Source organism: Crinia signifera, chromosome 1 (assembly GCF_055691185.1).
Source record: "Crinia signifera chromosome 1, ASM5569118v1, whole genome shotgun sequence".
NCBI classification, from domain to species: domain Eukaryota; kingdom Metazoa; phylum Chordata; class Amphibia; order Anura; family Myobatrachidae; genus Crinia; species Crinia signifera.
The window spans coordinates 217,278,316-217,298,966 of NC_139217.1; the positions used below are offsets into that span (position 1 = coordinate 217,278,316).

A 20,651-nucleotide genomic window follows, 5' to 3' on the forward strand; every position below is an offset into this window, starting at 1 on the left:
ATGGTCCATCTGTGCTAACCAGTGTTCTCTGGTTAGAACACTGGCGATTTGACTAGGTCTTGACTACACGTAGTCAAGATCTGATCTGGCGTTTCCCAGGAATCTACACTACTATGGGGTGTACAACGAAGCGGTCTGTGCTTAATTTCTAAACAGATCGCTTCGAAAAAGGGCTATAATTGCCCCATGTATGCTCCTAAACTCTTGTGGATCAAAGACCATATTCTACTCACTGCTCCCCTGACCCTCCATCCGCTTCCTACTCCTATACAGCAACAACAAAACAAACTGTCTAACCTTATTCATAAGCAGTCGTATGCAATTATGCAGAAAATACATCAATTCGTATTTATGGCACATTCCTTTTTCCGAATACGAATGCATATGCCATCGAAAGAATACGATAAGGATTCCTAATTTACTAACCAGCCGTATGCAATATACAGCCGGTAATAAGCAAGATATGACCAGTAATTGCCTTGAAAATACGCTTTTAAATACTCCTCATTTTCCAGGCGTATTTGGCATTAGCTTGCATGGATCAGTGCAGCATTCAGTGCAATTTATTTTAAAAAACGATATATATATATATATATATATTTAAATATATTTTTCAAAATTTACATTTTCAAAATGTATTTATTTATTTCTTCTATTTTTTTACACTGAAACTGATCTGTGCAGGCTGCCAACTCATATTTGTATTTAGCGGTCGTATATACAGGCTTTAAAAATAATTTGGTGGAATAAGCCTGCCTACGCCACAGGCCAAATCAGTAAATACGACAGATTAGTAAATGTGCCCAACAGATCGAGGCGCTCTCTTTTAGTGGGGGTCTAGCGGTCGGATCACCAACTGCCAGCACCCAGTTTGTGAAAGGATAATATGCCAGTACTCAGAACAATATTTTTATATAAACCCATATTTTAATAATCCCAAATGTCTACAAAAATATATTCACTCACATTCGTTGGTTACTTAAAAAATTGAAAGCAGATACAATTTGCAGAACAAAATGTAATATTCACACAAAAAAATAATAATAATTTTCAGTCAACAACCACCTGACAGAATAATGGCCATGAGGGGAGTGTTGAGAGCTGACGTTGGTGGGGTGGTAGTTTAGCTGATAGCAGTGAAAGTGATAGGAGCAGCCAATGATTCTCTTTGGGCTATATGGTCTCAATATTCTTTTTGTGCAATTATTCAGAATTGTGCTGTAGTGCTGCTACGCTGTGCAGTTTGAACTTATCTACATCTTACAGAAGGAATCCAGAGATTGTGACAGAGTTATATGTGAACTATTACATGACAATATTGCAGAATTGTATATGCCTGCTAAACTATGGTCTGATTTTTGCTTTTCTAGCACTCACCATCAACACCATCAGCAGCTTGAATGTGTCGTCTTTTGGAAGTTGCCTTTTTCCCACTTGCTAATGAAAGAAATAAAAATAAAAATATCATCCCTAACTGTTGATTCCTTTGCTTTCACAAAATTAGCAGAAAACTGAATTTAAAAGAAATGTAAAACAAATGTGAGTTCTACTGGTATAATTTGTCATGCTCGGCATGAATCGGCAAGAGCGAAAAACGGCCACAAAAATGGCCGAAAATGGCTGAAACTTTGCCATAACCACGTGAATTTGCGGCAAATTCGACTATTCATGCAGTTTTGCCAAGGCTGGATTTCTCGGCCAGGTGAACAATCGGTTCGATAATTGAATAGGACGGGTCTACTTCACCCTAAATACAGTGAAAAGTGCTGATTTTTCATGTGGAGAAAAAGCCTGGCAGCTTCAGCCAAATGATACACCATAGTCATTCCCACCCTGTTCTAAACTAATTCAACACATAGCGATGTGTGTATGGTCCATCTGTGCTAACCAGTGTTCTCTGGTTAGAACACTGGCGATTTGACTAGGTCTTGACTACACGTAGTCAAGATCTGATCTGGCGTTTCCCAGGAATCTACACTACTATGGGGTGTACAACGAAGCGGTCTGTGCTTAATTTCTAAACAGATCGCTTCGAAAAAGGGCTATAATTGCCCCATGTATGCTCCTAAACTCTTGTGGATCAAAGACCATATTCTACTCACTGCTCCCCTGACCCTCCATCCGCTTCCTACTCCTATACAGCAACAACAAAACAAACTGTCTAACCTTATTCATAAGCAGTCGTATGCAATTATGCAGAAAATACATCAATTCGTATTTATGGCACATTCCTTTTTCCGAATACGAATGCATATGCCATCGAAAGAATACGATAAGGATTCCTAATTTACTAACCAGCCGTATGCAATATACAGCCGGTAATAAGCAAGATATGACCAGTAATTGCCTTGAAAATACGCTTTTAAATACTCCTCATTTTCCAGGCGTATTTGGCATTAGCTTGCATGGATCAGTGCAGCATTCAGTGCAATTTATTTTAAAAAACGATATATATATATATATATATATTTAAATATATTTTTCAAAATTTACATTTTCAAAATGTATTTATTTATTTCTTCTATTTTTTTACACTGAAACTGATCTGTGCAGGCTGCCGACTCATATTTGTTTTTAGCGGTCGTATATACAGGCTTTAAAAAGAATTTGGTGGAATAAGCCTGCCTACGCCACAGGCCAAATCAGTAAATACAACAGATTAGTAAATGTGCCCAACAGATCAAGGCGCTCTCTTTTAGTGGGGATCTAGCGGTCGGATCACCAACTGCCAGCACCCAGTTTGTGAAAGGATAATATGCCAGTACTCAGAACAATATTTTTATATAAACCCATATTTTAATAATCCCAAATGTCTACAAAAATATATTCACTCACATTCGTTGGTTACTTAAAAAATTGAAAGCAGATACAATTTGCAGAACAAAATGTAATATTCACAAAAAAAAATAATAATAATTTTCAGTCAGCAACCACCTGACAGAATAATGGCCATAAGGGGAGTGTTGAGAGCTGACGTTGGTGGGGTGGTAGTTTAGCTGATAGCAGTGAAAGTGATAGGAGCAGCCAATGATTCTCTTTGGGCTATATGGTCTCAATATTCTTTTTGTGCAATTATTCAGAATTGTGCTGTAGTGCTGCTACGCTGTGCAGTTTGAACTTATCTACATCTTACAGAAGGAATCCAGAGATTGTGACAGAGTTATATGTGAACTATTACATGACAATAATGCAGAATTGTATATGCCTGCTAAACTATGGTCTGATTTTTGCTTTTCTAGCACTCACCATCAACACCATCAGCAGCTTGAATGTGTCGTCTTTTGGAAGTTGCCTTTTTCCCACTTGCTAATGAAAGAAATAAAAATAAAAATATCATCCCTAACTGTTGATTCCTTTGCTTTCACAAAATTAGCAGAAAACTGAATTTAAAAGAAATGTAAAACAAATGTGAGTTCTACTGGTATAATTTGTCATGCTCGGCATGAATCGGCAAGAGCGAAAAAAGGCCACAAAAATGGCCGAAAATGGCTGAAACTTTGCCATAACCACGTGAATTTGCGGCAAATTCGACTATTCATGCAGTTTTGCCAAGGCTGGATTTCTCGGCCAGGTGAACATTCGGTTCGAGGATTGAATAGGACGGGTCTACTTCACCCTAAATACAGTGAAAAGTGCTGATTTTTCATGCGGAGAAAAAGCCTGGCAGCTTCAGCCAAATGATACACCATAGTCATTCCCACCCTGTTCTAAACTAATTCAACACATAGCGATGTGTGTATGGTCGATCTGTGCTAACCAGTGTTCTCTGGTTAGAACACTGGCGATTTGACTAGGTCTTGACTACACGTAGTCAAGATCTGATCTGGCGTTTCCCAGGAATCTACACTACTATGGGGTGTACAACGAATCGGTCTGTGCTTAATTTCTAAACAGATCGCTTCGAAAAAGGGCTATAATTGCCCCATGTATGCTCCTAAACTCTTGTGGATCAAAGACCATATTCTACTCACTGCTCCCCTGACCCTCCATCCGCTTCCTACTCCTATACAGCAACAACAAAACAAACTGTCTAACCTTATTCATAAGCAGTCGTATGCAATTATGCAGAAAATACATCAATTCGTATTTATGGCACATTCCTTTTTCCGAATACGAATGCATATGCCATCGAAAGAATACGATAAGGATTCCTAATTTACTAACCAGCCGTATGCAATATACAGCCGGTAATAAGCAAGATATGACCAGTAATTGCCTTGAAAATACGCTTTTAAATACTCCTCATTTTCCAGGCGTATTTGGCATTAGCTTGCATGGATCAGTGCAGCATTCAATGCAATTTATTTTAAAAAACGATATATATATATATATATATATTTAAATATATTTTTCAAAATTTACATTTTCAAAATGTATTTATTTATTTCTTCTATTTTTTTACACTGAAACTGATCTGTGCAGGCTGCCAACTCATATTTGTATTTAGCGGTCGTATATACAGGCTTTAAAAAGAATTTGGTGGAATAAGCCTGCCTACGCCACAGGTCAAATCAGTAAATACGACAGATTAGTAAATGTGCCCAACAGATCGAGGCGCTCTCTTTTAGTGGGGGTCTAGCGGTCGGATCACCAACTGCCAGCACCCAGTTTGTGAAAGGATAATATGCCAGTACTCAGAACAATATTTTTATATAAACCCATATTTTAATAATCCCAAATGTCTACAAAAATATATTCACTCACATTCGTTGGTTACTTAAAAAATTGAAAGCAGATACAATTTGCAGAACAAAATGTAATATTCACACAAAAAAATAATAATAATTTTCAGTCAACAACCACCTGACAGAATAATGGCCATGAGGGGAGTGTTGAGAGCTGACGTTGGTGGGGTGGTAGTTTAGCTGATAGCAGTGAAAGTGATAGGAGCAGCCAATGATTCTCTTTGGGCTATATGGTCTCAATATTCTTTTTGTGCAATTATTCAGAATTGTGCTGTAGTGCTGCTACGCTGTGCAGTTTGAACTTATCTACATCTTACAGAAGGAATCCAGAGATTGTGACAGAGTTATATGTGAACTATTACATGACAATATTGCAGAATTGTATATGCCTGCTAAACTATGGTCTGATTTTTGCTTTTCTAGCACTCACCATCAACACCATCAGCAGCTTGAATGTGTCGTCTTTTGGAAGTTGCCTTTTTCCCACTTGCTAATGAAAGAAATAAAAATAAAAATATCATCCCTAACTGTTGATTCCTTTGCTTTCACAAAATTAGCAGAAAACTGAATTTAAAAGAAATGTAAAACAAATGTGAGTTCTACTGGTATAATTTGTCATGCTCGGCATGAATCGGCAAGAGCGAAAAACGGCCACAAAAATGGCCGAAAATGGCTGAAACTTTGCCATAACCACGTGAATTTGCGGCAAATTCGACTATTCATGCAGTTTTGCCAAGGCTGGATTTCTCGGCCAGGTGAACAATCGGTTCGATAATTGAATAGGACGGGTCTACTTCACCCTAAATACAGTGAAAAGTGCTGATTTTTCATGTGGAGAAAAAGCCTGGCAGCTTCAGCCAAATGATACACCATAGTCATTCCCACCCTGTTCTAAACTAATTCAACACATAGCGATGTGTGTATGGTCCATCTGTGCTAACCAGTGTTCTCTGGTTAGAACACTGGCGATTTGACTAGGTCTTGACTACACGTAGTCAAGATCTGATCTGGCGTTTCCCAGGAATCTACACTACTATGGGGTGTACAACGAAGCGGTCTGTGCTTAATTTCTAAACAGATCGCTTCGAAAAAGGGCTATAATTGCCCCATGTATGCTCCTAAACTCTTGTGGATCAAAGACCATATTCTACTCACTGCTCCCCTGACCCTCCATCCGCTTCCTACTCCTATACAGCAACAACAAAACAAACTGTCTAACCTTATTCATAAGCAGTCGTATGCAATTATGCAGAAAATACATCAATTCGTATTTATGGCACATTCCTTTTTCCGAATACGAATGCATATGCCATCGAAAGAATACGATAAGGATTCCTAATTTACTAACCAGCCGTATGCAATATACAGCCGGTAATAAGCAAGATATGACCAGTAATTGCCTTGAAAATACGCTTTTAAATACTCCTCATTTTCCAGGCGTATTTGGCATTAGCTTGCATGGATCAGTGCAGCATTCAGTGCAATTTATTTTAAAAAACGATATATATATATATATATATATTTAAATATATTTTTCAAAATTTACATTTTCAAAATGTATTTATTTATTTCTTCTATTTTTTTACACTGAAACTGATCTGTGCAGGCTGCCGACTCATATTTGTTTTTAGCGGTCGTATATACAGGCTTTAAAAAGAATTTGGTGGAATAAGCCTGCCTACGCCACAGGCCAAATCAGTAAATACAACAGATTAGTAAATGTGCCCAACAGATCAAGGCGCTCTCTTTTAGTGGGGATCTAGCGGTCGGATCACCAACTGCCAGCACCCAGTTTGTGAAAGGATAATATGCCAGTACTCAGAACAATATTTTTATATAAACCCATATTTTAATAATCCCAAATGTCTACAAAAATATATTCACTCACATTCGTTGGTTACTTAAAAAATTGAAAGCAGATACAATTTGCAGAACAAAATGTAATATTCACAAAAAAAAATAATAATAATTTTCAGTCAGCAACCACCTGACAGAATAATGGCCATAAGGGGAGTGTTGAGAGCTGACGTTGGTGGGGTGGTAGTTTAGCTGATAGCAGTGAAAGTGATAGGAGCAGCCAATGATTCTCTTTGGGCTATATGGTCTCAATATTCTTTTTGTGCAATTATTCAGAATTGTGCTGTAGTGCTGCTACGCTGTGCAGTTTGAACTTATCTACATCTTACAGAAGGAATCCAGAGATTGTGACAGAGTTATATGTGAACTATTACATGACAATAATGCAGAATTGTATATGCCTGCTAAACTATGGTCTGATTTTTGCTTTTCTAGCACTCACCATCAACACCATCAGCAGCTTGAATGTGTCGTCTTTTGGAAGTTGCCTTTTTCCCACTTGCTAATGAAAGAAATAAAAATAAAAATATCATCCCTAACTGTTGATTCCTTTGCTTTCACAAAATTAGCAGAAAACTGAATTTAAAAGAAATGTAAAACAAATGTGAGTTCTACTGGTATAATTTGTCATGCTCGGCATGAATCGGCAAGAGCGAAAAAAGGCCACAAAAATGGCCGAAAATGGCTGAAACTTTGCCATAACCACGTGAATTTGCGGCAAATTCGACTATTCATGCAGTTTTGCCAAGGCTGGATTTCTCGGCCAGGTGAACATTCGGTTCGAGGATTGAATAGGACGGGTCTACTTCACCCTAAATACAGTGAAAAGTGCTGATTTTTCATGCGGAGAAAAAGCCTGGCAGCTTCAGCCAAATGATACACCATAGTCATTCCCACCCTGTTCTAAACTAATTCAACACATAGCGATGTGTGTATGGTCGATCTGTGCTAACCAGTGTTCTCTGGTTAGAACACTGGCGATTTGACTAGGTCTTGACTACACGTAGTCAAGATCTGATCTGGCGTTTCCCAGGAATCTACACTACTATGGGGTGTACAACGAATCGGTCTGTGCTTAATTTCTAAACAGATCGCTTCGAAAAAGGGCTATAATTGCCCCATGTATGCTCCTAAACTCTTGTGGATCAAAGACCATATTCTACTCACTGCTCCCCTGACCCTCCATCCGCTTCCTACTCCTATACAGCAACAACAAAACAAACTGTCTAACCTTATTCATAAGCAGTCGTATGCAATTATGCAGAAAATACATCAATTCGTATTTATGGCACATTCCTTTTTCCGAATACGAATGCATATGCCATCGAAAGAATACGATAAGGATTCCTAATTTACTAACCAGCCGTATGCAATATACAGCCGGTAATAAGCAAGATATGACCAGTAATTGCCTTGAAAATACGCTTTTAAATACTCCTCATTTTCCAGGCGTATTTGGCATTAGCTTGCATGGATCAGTGCAGCATTCAATGCAATTTATTTTAAAAAACGATATATATATATATATATATATTTAAATATATTTTTCAAAATTTACATTTTCAAAATGTATTTATTTATTTCTTCTATTTTTTTACACTGAAACTGATCTGTGCAGGCTGCCAACTCATATTTGTATTTAGCGGTCGTATATACAGGCTTTAAAAAGAATTTGGTGGAATAAGCCTGCCTACGCCACAGGTCAAATCAGTAAATACGACAGATTAGTAAATGTGCCCAACAGATCGAGGCGCTCTCTTTTAGTGGGGGTCTAGCGGTCGGATCACCAACTGCCAGCACCCAGTTTGTGAAAGGATAATATGCCAGTACTCAGAACAATATTTTTATATAAACCCATATTTTAATAATCCCAAATGTCTACAAAAATATATTCACTCACATTCGTTGGTTACTTAAAAAATTGAAAGCAGATACAATTTGCAGAACAAAATGTAATATTCACACAAAAAAATAATAATAATTTTCAGTCAACAACCACCTGACAGAATAATGGCCATGAGGGGAGTGTTGAGAGCTGACGTTGGTGGGGTGGTAGTTTAGCTGATAGCAGTGAAAGTGATAGGAGCAGCCAATGATTCTCTTTGGGCTATATGGTCTCAATATTCTTTTTGTGCAATTATTCAGAATTGTGCTGTAGTGCTGCTACGCTGTGCAGTTTGAACTTATCTACATCTTACAGAAGGAATCCAGAGATTGTGACAGAGTTATATGTGAACTATTACATGACAATATTGCAGAATTGTATATGCCTGCTAAACTATGGTCTGATTTTTGCTTTTCTAGCACTCACCATCAACACCATCAGCAGCTTGAATGTGTCGTCTTTTGGAAGTTGCCTTTTTCCCACTTGCTAATGAAAGAAATAAAAATAAAAATATCATCCCTAACTGTTGATTCCTTTGCTTTCACAAAATTAGCAGAAAACTGAATTTAAAAGAAATGTAAAACAAATGTGAGTTCTACTGGTATAATTTGTCATGCTCGGCATGAATCGGCAAGAGCGAAAAACGGCCACAAAAATGGCCGAAAATGGCTGAAACTTTGCCATAACCACGTGAATTTGCGGCAAATTCGACTATTCATGCAGTTTTGCCAAGGCTGGATTTCTCGGCCAGGTGAACAATCGGTTCGAGGATTGAATAGGACGGGTCTACTTCACCCTAAATACAGTGAAAAGTGCTGATTTTTCATGTGGAGAAAAAGCCTGGCAGCTTCAGCCAAATGATACACCATAGTCATTCCCACCCTGTTCTAAACTAATTCAACACATAGCGATGTGTGTATGGTCCATCTGTGCTAACCAGTGTTCTCTGGTTAGAACACTGGCGATTTGACTAGGTCTTGACTACACGTAGTCAAGATCTGATCTGGCGTTTCCCAGGAATCTACACTACTATGGGGTGTACAACGAAGCGGTCTGTGCTTAATTTCTAAACAGATCGCTTCGAAAAAGGGCTATAATTGCCCCATGTATGCTCCTAAACTCTTGTGGATCAAAGACCATATTCTACTCACTGCTCCCCTGACCCTCCATCCGCTTCCTACTCCTATACAGCAACAACAAAACAAACTGTCTAACCTTATTCATAAGCAGTCGTATGCAATTATGCAGAAAATACATCAATTCGTATTTATGGCACATTCCTTTTTCCGAATACGAATGCATATGCCATCGAAAGAATACGATAAGGATTCCTAATTTACTAACCAGCCGTATGCAATATACAGCCGGTAATAAGCAAGATATGACCAGTAATTGCCTTGAAAATACGCTTTTAAATACTCCTCATTTTCCAGGCGTATTTGGCATTAGCTTGCATGGATCAGTGCAGCATTCAGTGCAATTTATTTTAAAAAACGATATATATATATATATATATTTAAATATATTTTTCAAAATTTACATTTTCAAAATGTATTTATTTATTTCTTCTATTTTTTTACACTGAAACTGATCTGTGCAGGCTGCCAACTCATATTTGTATTTAGCGGTCGTATATACAGGCTTTAAAAAGAATTTGGTGGAATAAGCCTGCCTACGCCACAGGTCAAATCAGTAAATACGACAGCACCACCTATCTTCCTTTGTCCAAAGACCCCACATCGGATTACAAATCAGAGTTGGACCAGATTGTGGATAGTGCCTTCAATGGTGGAAATATCGACCAGACCACCAGGGAGGCCCTGAAGACCCCCTATCCAATTGTGCCGCTGATGTACCTGTTGCCAAAGATACACAAAAACCTGAGAGAACCCCCGGGTAGGCCCATCATCTCGGCCCGGGGGTCTCTGTATCAGGTGGTATCTATCTTTCTGGATTCCTTCCTCCAACCCTGTGTTCAGGGAGAAGCCACATACCTAAAGGACACAAACTCTCTGTTGCTGAAATTGGCTGATCTTCAACGGGTCCCTGATGGCTGTTGGATATGCACGGTGGACGTCGCAAGCCTCTACACATGCATTCCGCATGAGGGGGGGCTTGCGGCGGTCCGTGCTCTCATCACCCACAGCCCTCACTATAAAGGACCTAATATTGAGTTGTTTATGCAATTATTGAGGTTGACTCTCCAACGTAATTATTTTATGTCTGACAACAAGTTCTTTCTCCAGCTGTGTGGCTGTGCGATGGGGTCCTCAGTGGCCCCATCGCTGGCTAACAGCTACATGTTCCAGGTGGAAAAGCAGGCATTCTTTGACAGTCCGGACATCAGCAGTCATCTGTTGCTTTACACCAGGTATATAGATGATCTGCTGATGTTCTGGACTGGACCCAGGGAGGAATTTGAAGAAGTCATCCGCAACCACAATGCATCCAACTCAGCAGTAAAATTCACATATGCCATAGACCAACAGAGTGCAGTGTTCTTAGATGTAAAAATCACTGTTGCAAACAACCATATCAATACAGCGTTGCACTGTAAAGATACAGACCGCAACAACTTGTTATTGGCCACTAGCCACCATCCACCACCGCTCAAACGGGGACTCCCCCTTTCACAGATGCTCAGAGTCCGTCGCATTGTCAGTGAGGCATCGGAAGTGAAAGATACCCTTAACCAAATGGTCGACAAATTTGTGACCAGGGGTTACCCCAAGGATGAGTTAATAAAAACCAAAATTAAAGTGTCCAATATGACCAGACACCAGGCGCTCCAACCATCCCCCAAAATTAGCGGTGAGAACAGCCTGATTTGGGTGAATTCATTCCACCCTGCAAGTGCTGACATTAGCAAAGTAACAAGAAAACTTTGGCCTATTGTCAACAGGGACCCTACACTACGTTCCATACAAAATAAAAAATTGATGTGTGCATATACACGGGGAAGGAATCTCAAAAATTTTTTAGTAAAAAATGACATCACCACACCGACCATCCAACATCCCACCTTTTTGGGCACCCCAAAAAATGGGTGCTACAAATGTAGTGGGTGCACTACGTGCAAGTTCATGGTTGTGGGCGACACCTTTTACCACCCTTACTCTGGACGACCCATCAAGATCAGACAGCGGGTCACCTGCACATCCGACTACGTGGTGTATCTGATTAGTTGCCAATGTGGTCGACACTACGTCGGCAAAACAATCAGACCTTTTAAAGATAGAGCTGCAGGGCATAGGTCAGCCATTAAAAGCGCCATCGCTACCGGAGTGAGCGAGCAGCCGGTAGCTCGCCACTTCTTCGAGGCGAAACACCCTTTAACTTCTTTAAAATATAGGATTATCGAACAAATCCCGAAATCCAAGAGAGGAGGTGACAGGGGCCTCCAACTGTGCCAAGCTGAGAGCAGATGGATTTACAGACTCGAGACTCTGGCCCCCAAAGGGCTTAATGAGTACTCGGGTCTGTCATATTTTTTATAGATAAAATATATACACGTGAAAATATACAAAAAACGCTGTTTTCCCAATACTGACCATTGATGGCAGAAGGGTATATAACCATAGATGCCACCAGGGTCATTAGATTGACCAAATGGTATAATGTAAAGGAAGCAGTTGTTCTGATTGATTATAAGGTTCCTTGTTAGGTAAATTGAATATGTTAAGCCTTGGTCCATCTTAAATTGAGGTGCAAATATGAATGTATGCACTTATACTAACTGAATTGTGCATTTAGCAATGAATATATTACAGTGCAGATTGGTGAGTCGACACTGTGTGTCGTCCATCAAGAGACACTTTATTCCAAACATGCCTATTTTTAAGACAAATTTAGGGAACACATTTGTCCTACATTCTATATGTTGTTTGTTTGTTCTTTTTAATTTTTTTTGTAGTATATATTTACAGCTCACTCTGATATATTTAGCACGTTTTTTTCTGAGTTATCACTACAGTTTTTGGTTTGTCATTTTGCATTCACATATGTTTGTTGGAATCAGCACGGTTATTTATATATTTTGAGCGATTGTTTTTGCACCTTGCATGTACATACATACATGCTCTTATATGCACATTATTCAATACTATGTATTGCAATTTTAGCACGCCCACTGTGTGACGTTAGCCAGACGCCCGCCCCTTCATACCGAATTGATGACGTCATGTCGCCGCGACGGGAGGAGGCGCCGGCGTGGACGCTGAACGCAACGGAAAGGGATAAAGGTATGTTTTTTATTATGTATACCTGTCTTTCTGCACCTTGATAAAGAGGCACACTGCCTCGAAACGTTGGGAACCAGTCCAGTCTCCTGGCATTTATTTCAGCATCTTGTCGAGTGCCGCCGCACCCAATTCCTATATATATATATTTAAATATATTTTTCAAAATTTACATTTTCAAAATGTATTTATTTATTTCTTCTATTTTTTTACACTGAAACTGATCTGTGCAGGCTGCCAACTCATATTTGTATTTAGCGGTCGTATATACAGGCTTTAAAAAGAATTTGGTGGAATAAGCCTGCCTACGCCACAGGCCAAATCAGTAAATACGACAGATTAGTAAATGTGCCCAACAGATCGAGGCGCTCTCTTTTAGTGGGGGTCTAGCGGTCGGATCACCAACTGCCAGCACCCAGTTTGTGAAAGGATAATATGCCAGTACTCAGAACAATATTTTTATATAAACCCATATTTTAATAATCCCAAATGTCTACAAAAATATATTCACTCACATTCGTTGGTTACTTAAAAAATTGAAAGCAGATACAATTTGCAGAACAAAATGTAATATTCACACAAAAAAATAACAATAATTTTCAGTCAACAACCACCTGACAGAATAATGGCCATGAGGGGAGTGTTGAGAGCTGACGTTGGTGGGGTGGTAGTTTAGCTGATAGCAGTGAAAGTGATAGGAGCAGCCAATGATTCTCTTTGGGCTATATGGTCTCAATATTCTTTTTGTGCAATTATTCAGAATTGTGCTGTAGTGCTGCTACGCTGTGCAGTTTGAACTTATCTACATCTTACAGAAGGAATCCAGAGATTGTGACAGAGTTATATGTGAACTATTACATGACAATATTGCAGAATTGTATATGCCTGCTAAACTATGGTCTGATTTTTGCTTTTCTAGCACTCACCATCAACACCATCAGCAGCTTGAATGTGTCGTCTTTTGGAAGTTGCCTTTTTCCCACTTGCTAATGAAAGAAATAAAAATAAAAATATCATCCCTAACTGTTGATTCCTTTGCTTTCACAAAATTAGCAGAAAACTGAATTTAAAAGAAATGTAAAACAAATGTGAGTTCTACTGGTATAATTTGTCATGCTCGGCATGAATCGGCAAGAGCGAAAAACGGCCACAAAAATGGCCGAAAATGGCTGAAACTTTGCCATAACCACGTGAATTTGCGGCAAATTCGATTATTCATGCAGTTTTGCCAAGGCTGGATTTCTCGGCCAGGTGAACAATCGGTTCGAGGATTGAATAGGACGGGTCTACTTCACCCTAAATACAGTGAAAAGTGCTGATTTTTCATGTGGAGAAAAAGCCTGGCAGCTTCAGCCAAATGATACACCATAGTCATTCCCACCCTGTTCTAAACTAATTCAACACATAGCGATGTGTGTATGGTCCATCTGTGCTAACCAGTGTTCTCTGGTTAGAACACTGGCGATTTGACTAGGTCTTGACTACACGTAGTCAAGATCTGATCTGGCGTTTCCCAGGAATCTACACTACTATGGGGTGTACAACGAAGCGGTCTGTGCTTAATTTCTAAACAGATCGCTTCGAAAAAGGGCTATAATTGCCCCATGTATGCTCCTAAACTCTTGTGGATCAAAGACCATATTCTACTCACTGCTCCCCTGACCCTCCATCCGCTTCCTACTCCTATACAGCAACAACAAAACAAACTGTCTAACCTTATTCATAAGCAGTCGTATGCAATTATGCAGAAAATACATCAATTCGTATTTATGGCACATTCCTTTTTCCGAATACGAATGCATATGCCATCGAAAGAATACGATAAGGATTCCTAATTTACTAACCAGCCGTATGCAATATACAGCCGGTAATAAGCAAGATATGACCAGTAATTGCCTTGAAAATACGCTTTTAAATACTCCTCATTTTCCAGGCGTATTTGGCATTAGCTTGCATGGATCAGTGCAGCATTCAGTGCAATTTATTTAAAAAAACGATATATATATATATATATATATATATATATATATTTAAATATATTTTTCAAAATTTACATTTTCAAAATGTATTTATTTATTTCTTCTATTTTTTTACACTGAAACTGATCTGTGCAGGCTGCCAACTCATATTTGTATTTAGCGGTCGTATATACAGGCTTTAAAAAGAATTTGGTGGAATAAGCCTGCCTACGCCACAGGCCAAATCAGTAAATACGACAGATTAGTAAATGTGCCCAACAGATCGAGGCGCTCTCTTTTAGTGGGGGTCTAGCGGTCGGATCACCAACTGCCAGCACCCAGTTTGTGAAAGGATAATATGCCAGTACTCAGAACAATATTTTTATATAAACCCATATTTTAATAATCCCAAATGTCTACAAAAATATATTCACTCACATTCGTTGGTTACTTAAAAAATTGAAAGCAGATACAATTTGCAGAACAAAATGTAATATTCACACAAAAAAATAATAATAATTTTCAGTCAACAACCACCTGACAGAATAATGGCCATGAGGGGAGTGTTGAGAGCTGACGTTGGTGGGGTGGTAGTTTAGCTGATAGCAGTGAAAGTGATAGGAGCAGCCAATGATTCTCTTTGGGCTATATGGTCTCAATATTCTTTTTGTGCAATTATTCAGAATTGTGCTGTAGTGCTGCTACGCTGTGCAGTTTGAACTTATCTACATCTTACAGAAGGAATCCAGAGATTGTGACAGAGTTATATGTGAACTATTACATGACAATATTGCAGAATTGTATATGCCTGCTAAACTATGGTCTGATTTTTGCTTTTCTAGCACTCACCATCAACACCATCAGCAGCTTGAATGTGTCGTCTTTTGGAAGTTGCCTTTTTCCCACTTGCTAATGAAAGAAATAAAAATAAAAATATCATCCCTAACTGTTGATTCCTTTGCTTTCACAAAATTAGCAGAAAACTGAATTTAAAAGAAATGTAAAACAAATGTGAGTTCTACTGGTATAATTTGTCATGCTCGGCATGAATCGGCAAGAGCGAAAAACGGCCACAAAAATGGCCGAAAATGGCTGAAACTTTGCCATAACCACGTGAATTTGTGGCAAATTCGACTATTCATGCAGTTTTGCCAAGGCTGGATTTCTCGGCCAGGTGAACAATCGGTTCGAGGATTGAATAGGACGGGTCTACTTCACCCTAAATACAGTGAAAAGTGCTGATTTTTCATGTGGAGAAAAAGCCTGGCAGCTTCAGCCAAATGATACACCATAGTCATTCCCACCCTGTTCTAAACTAATTCAACACATAGCGATGTGTGTATGGTCCATCTGTGCTAACCAGTGTTCTCTGGTTAGAACACTGGCGATTTGACTAGGTCTTGACTACACGTAGTCAAGATCTGATCTGGCGTTTCCCAGGAATCTACACTACTATGGGGTGTACAACGAAGCGGTCTGTGCTTAATTTCTAAACAGATCGCTTTGAAAAAGGGCTATAATTGCCCCATGTATGCTCCTAAACTCTTGTGGATCAAAGATCATATTCTACTCACTGCTCCCCTGACCCTCCATCCGCTTCCTACTCCTATACAGCAACAACAAAACAAACTGTCTAACCTTATTCATAAGCAGTCGTATGCAATTATGCAGAAAATACATCAATTCGTATTTATGGCACATTCCTTTTTATGAATACGAATGCATATGCCATCGAAAGAATACGATAAGGATTCCTAATTTACTAACCAGCCGTATGCAATATACAGCCGGTAATAAGCAAGATATGACCAGTAATTGCCTTGAAAATACGCTTTTAAATACTCCTAATTTTCCAGGCGTATTTGGCATTAGCTTGCATGGATCAGTGCAGCATTCAATGCAATTTATTTTAAAAAACGATAAATATATATATATATATATTTAAATATATTTTTCAAAATTTACATTTTCAAAATGTATTTATTTATTTCTTCTATTTTTTTACACTGAAACTGATCTGTGCAGGCTGCCAACTCATATTTGTATTTAGCGGTCGTATATACAGGCTTTAAAAAGAATTTGGTGGAATAAGCCTGCCTACGCCACAGGTCAAATCAGTAAATACGACAGATTAGTAAATGCGCCCAACAGATCGAGGCGCTCTCTTTTAGTGGGGGTCTAGCGGTCGGATCACCAACTGCCAGCACCCAGTTTGTAAAAGGATAATATGCCAGTACTCAGAACAATATTTTTATATAAACCCATATTTTAATAATCCCAAATGTCTACAAAAATATATTCACTCACATTCGTTGGTTACTTAAAAAATTGAAAGCAGATACAATTTGCAGAACAAAATGTAATATTCACACAAAAAAATAATAATAATTTTCAGTCAACAACCACCTGACAGAATAATGGCCATGAGGGGAGTGTTGAGAGCTGACGTTGGTGGGGTGGTAGTTTAGCTGATAGCAGTGAAAGTGATAGGAGCAGCCAATGATTCTCTTTGGGCTATATGGTCTCAATATTCTTTTTGTGCAATTATTCAGAATTGTGCTGTAGTGCTGCTACGCTGTGCAGTTTGAACTTATCTACATCTTACAGAAGGAATCCAGAGATTGTGACAGAGTTATATGTAGTAGTAGTAGTAGTACGTTTATTTATAAGGCGCCACAAAGTGTCCGCAGCGCCGTACATAGCAAACAAAAAAAAACAAATTACAAGGTAACGTACAGGGTGTGTAGAAAGATACAGTATAAATAGGGGTATAGCTGGTAGAACTAAAATCAGCATCAGTTCAGAAGTAGGTGTCAAAATTGTCAAGGAGACTGAAGATGAAGTAGAGGAAGGGAAGAACAGGACAGGAGCACAGGTGAGGTAATGAGGTAGGGTGAGTACGTGAGGAAGGAGGGCCCTGCTCATAAGAGTTAACATACCAAAAATAGGTGGGTGGACGAACGAAATACAATAGGATAAGTAGGAACGGAGGGGAACGGAGGCAGGATAGGAGGATCAAAAGAGGTTAGGAGGAGGGATAGGCTAGTCGAAAAAAGTGGGTTTTGAGGGAGCGCTTGAAGGAGGTTAGGGAATCAGATAGCCTGATGGGTGGCGGGAGGTTGTTCCAGTGCAGGGGGGCAGCGCGAGAGAAATCTTGGACACGGGAGTGGGAGGAGGTGATTAGGTGAGAGGTCAGTCGGCGGTCAGCGATGGAGCGAAGAGGACGGGAGGGAGTGTGGATAGAGATCAGTGAAGAGAGGTAGGGAGCTGTGGAGGAGGAGAGAGCCTTGTAGGTGGTGGTGAGGAGTTTAAAGAGAACTCGGAAAGGAATGGGGAGCCAGTGAAGAGATAAACAGAGGGGGGAGGCGGAGGTAGAGCGGCGGGAGAGGAAGATGAGCCTAGCAGCAGCGTTAAGAATGGATTGGAGAGGTGCGAGGCGGGTGAGAGGTAGCCCAGAGAGAAGGATGTTGCAGTAGTCAAGGCGGGAGATGACAAGAGAGTGAATGAGAATTTTGGTCGCGTCAGTGGAGAGGAATGGTCTGATGCGTGAGATGTTGCGTAGGTGAAAGCGGCAAGACTGTGAGAGAGCACGAATGTGGGGGGTGAAAGAGAGGGAGGAGTCAATGATGACACCGAGGCAGCGCGTTTGGTCGGTGGACGTGATCTCGGTTTCACCAATGCTGATGGAGATAGTGGGAGAAGAGGGGATGTTCGGGGGATGGAAGATTAGAAGTTCAGTTTTAGCCATGTTTAGTTTCAGGAAGCGTTGGGTCATCCAGGCTGAGATGGCCGTGAGGCATTCGGAGACCTTGGACAGAAGTGATGGGGATAAGTCGGGGGAGGAGAGATAGATTAGGGTATCATCAGCATAAAGGTGGTAATGAAAACCATAGGAGCTGATGAGGGTGCCCAGAGAGGTGGTGTAGAGGGAGAAGAGGAGAGGGCCAAGGACTGACCCTTGGGGAACACCGACTGGCTGGGGGGTAGTAGGAGAGGAGGAGCTCGGAGTGGAGACGGAGAAGGAGCGATCGGAGAGGTATGAGGTGAACCAGGAGAAGACCGTGCCAGTGATGCCAAAGGAGCGGAGGGTGTTGAGCAGGAGAGGGTGGTCAACAGTGTCAAAGGCAGCCGACAGATCAAGCTGGATGAGGATAGAGAAGAGGCCTTTGGATTTAGCCGATAGTAGATCGTTAGTGACTTTGGTCAGGGCAGTTTCAGTGGAATGTAAAGGGCGGAACCCGGATTGGAGGGGGTCTAGAATGGAGTTAGCAGTAAGGTGGCTTAGGAGACGATTATAGGTCAGACGTTCTAGGAGTTTGGAGGCAAAAGGGAGGAGGGAGATGGGCCTGTAGTTGGATGGAGAGTTGGGGTCCAGATTTGTTTTTTTGAGAATTGGGGAGACAAGAGCGTGTTTGAAGGAGGAAGGGAAGATCCCAGAGGATAGGGAAAGATTAAAGAGGTGAGCCAGGTGAGAGCAGACTGATGGACTGAGACGACGGATAATATTGGAGGGGATAGGATCAAGCGGGCAGGTGGAGGGAGAAGCGGATTGAAGGATAGAGTGGACTTCAGCAGCAGTGGTGGGGTAAAATGAGGACAGGGGTTGGAAGGAGGGGAGTGGAGATGTAGGAGGGGAGGAGGGAGAGGGTGAGGTCATGGCAGCAGTGATGGCAGTCCTGAGAGAGGAGATTTTGGTTGAAAAGTAGGTAGCAAAATCAGCGGCTACGATGGAGGACGGAAGAGCTGGAGGAGGGGGGGAGAGCAAGGAGTTGAAGGTGGCGAAGAGCCTGCGGGGATTGGATGATTGGGAAAGGATGAGGGACTTAAAGTAGGATTCCTTGGCCAAAGCAAGGGCAGAGCTGAAGGAGGAAAGAATGAATTTGAAATGGAGATAATCCGCAAGGGAGCGTGATTTCTTCCAGAAGCGCTCAGCAGTGCGAGAGCACTTTTTAAGGAATCGGGTGATAGGTGAGTGCCACGGTTGGGGGTTGGAGCATCGAAGGGGGATAGAGGAGGGAGGGCAGGCAGAGTCCAATGCCGAAGATAGGGTGTCATTATAGAGGGAGGCAGCGAGGTTCGGGCAGGACATGAGGGCGATTGGGGCGAGAAGAGGACACAGCGTGTTTGAGAAGGCAGCAAGATCAAGTGTGTTGACGTTATGCCGTGAGACAATGCGCTTGGGAGGGGGGGTGGGAGAGGGGGAAGCAGTGAGGGAGAAGGAGATGAGGTGATGGTCAGAAAGAGGAAAAGCTGAGATAGTGTAGTCAGTAAGGGAACAAGAGCGAGAGAAGACGAGATCGAGGGAGTGTCCTTGGATGTGGGTGGGAGAGGTAGTCCACTGAGATAGGCCAAGAGAGGAGCAGAGAGAGAGGAGTTTGGAGGTGCCAGGATCAGCGGGGTTATCCAAGGGGATGTTAAAGTCACCAAGAATGACAGATGGCAGGTCAGAGGAGAGGAAGTGTGGAAGCCAGGCGGCGAAGTTGTCAAGAAATTGGGAGATAGGGCCAGGGGGGCGGTAGATTGCAGCGACACGGAGGTGGTAGGGGTAGTATAGACGGATAGAGTGAGACTCAAAGGAGGAGAAAAGAAGAGAGGGTTCAGGGTGAATGACACTGTGGGTGCATGAGGCTGAGAGGAGAAAACCCACACCGCCACCTTGGCGACCGTCAGGCCTGGGAGTGTGAGAGAAAGAGAGGCCACCGTGGGAGAGAGCAGCTGGAGAGACAGAATCAGAGGTGGAGAGCCAGGTCTCGGTGATAGCAAGGAGGTGGAATGCTCTAGAGATGAATAGGTCATGGATGGCAGGGAGTTTGTTGCAGATGGATCTGGCGTTCCATAGTGCACAGGAAAGAGGGGGGGTGGGTTGTGTATTTATGTGGATAAGGTTTTTGGGATTGCAGAAGCGAGGGGGGGTCATTGGGAGGGTGGGGGTGCGGGGGCGAGTGGTCAGGATAGGTATGGGATGGGAGGGGGGAGGAGCAGTTGGAGAAAGTGAAGTTGAGAGATTAACAGCCATGAGGAACCGAAG

The 20,651-nt window shown here is 41.1% G+C and overlaps 1 protein-coding gene and 1 long non-coding RNA gene across 2 annotated transcripts in view; both read right to left on the minus strand.

Moving 5' to 3' along the window:
* Window positions 1-5,121: 5,121 nt before the first annotated feature.
* LOC146027226 (uncharacterized) lies at window positions 5,122-13,652 on the minus strand. Its single transcript, XR_014454719.1, has 4 exons — window positions 13,592-13,652; window positions 8,854-8,913; window positions 6,985-7,044; window positions 5,122-5,175 (listed from the first exon to the last, which is right to left on the minus strand). It is a non-coding gene; the product is annotated as an uncharacterized LOC146027226 (long non-coding RNA).
* Window positions 13,653-15,298: 1,646 nt separating this feature from the next.
* Window positions 15,299-20,651, minus strand: part of LOC146064789 (uncharacterized) — a 382,419-nt gene continuing 377,066 nt past the window's right edge. Inside the window, exons 14-15 of the mRNA XM_083178664.1 lie at window positions 15,473-15,532; window positions 15,299-15,354 (exon numbers count right to left, since the gene is read on the minus strand). Of these exons, the coding sequence (XP_083034790.1) occupies window positions 15,299-15,354; window positions 15,473-15,532 (116 nt within the window). The remainder of the gene's footprint in view (window positions 15,355-15,472; window positions 15,533-20,651) is intronic.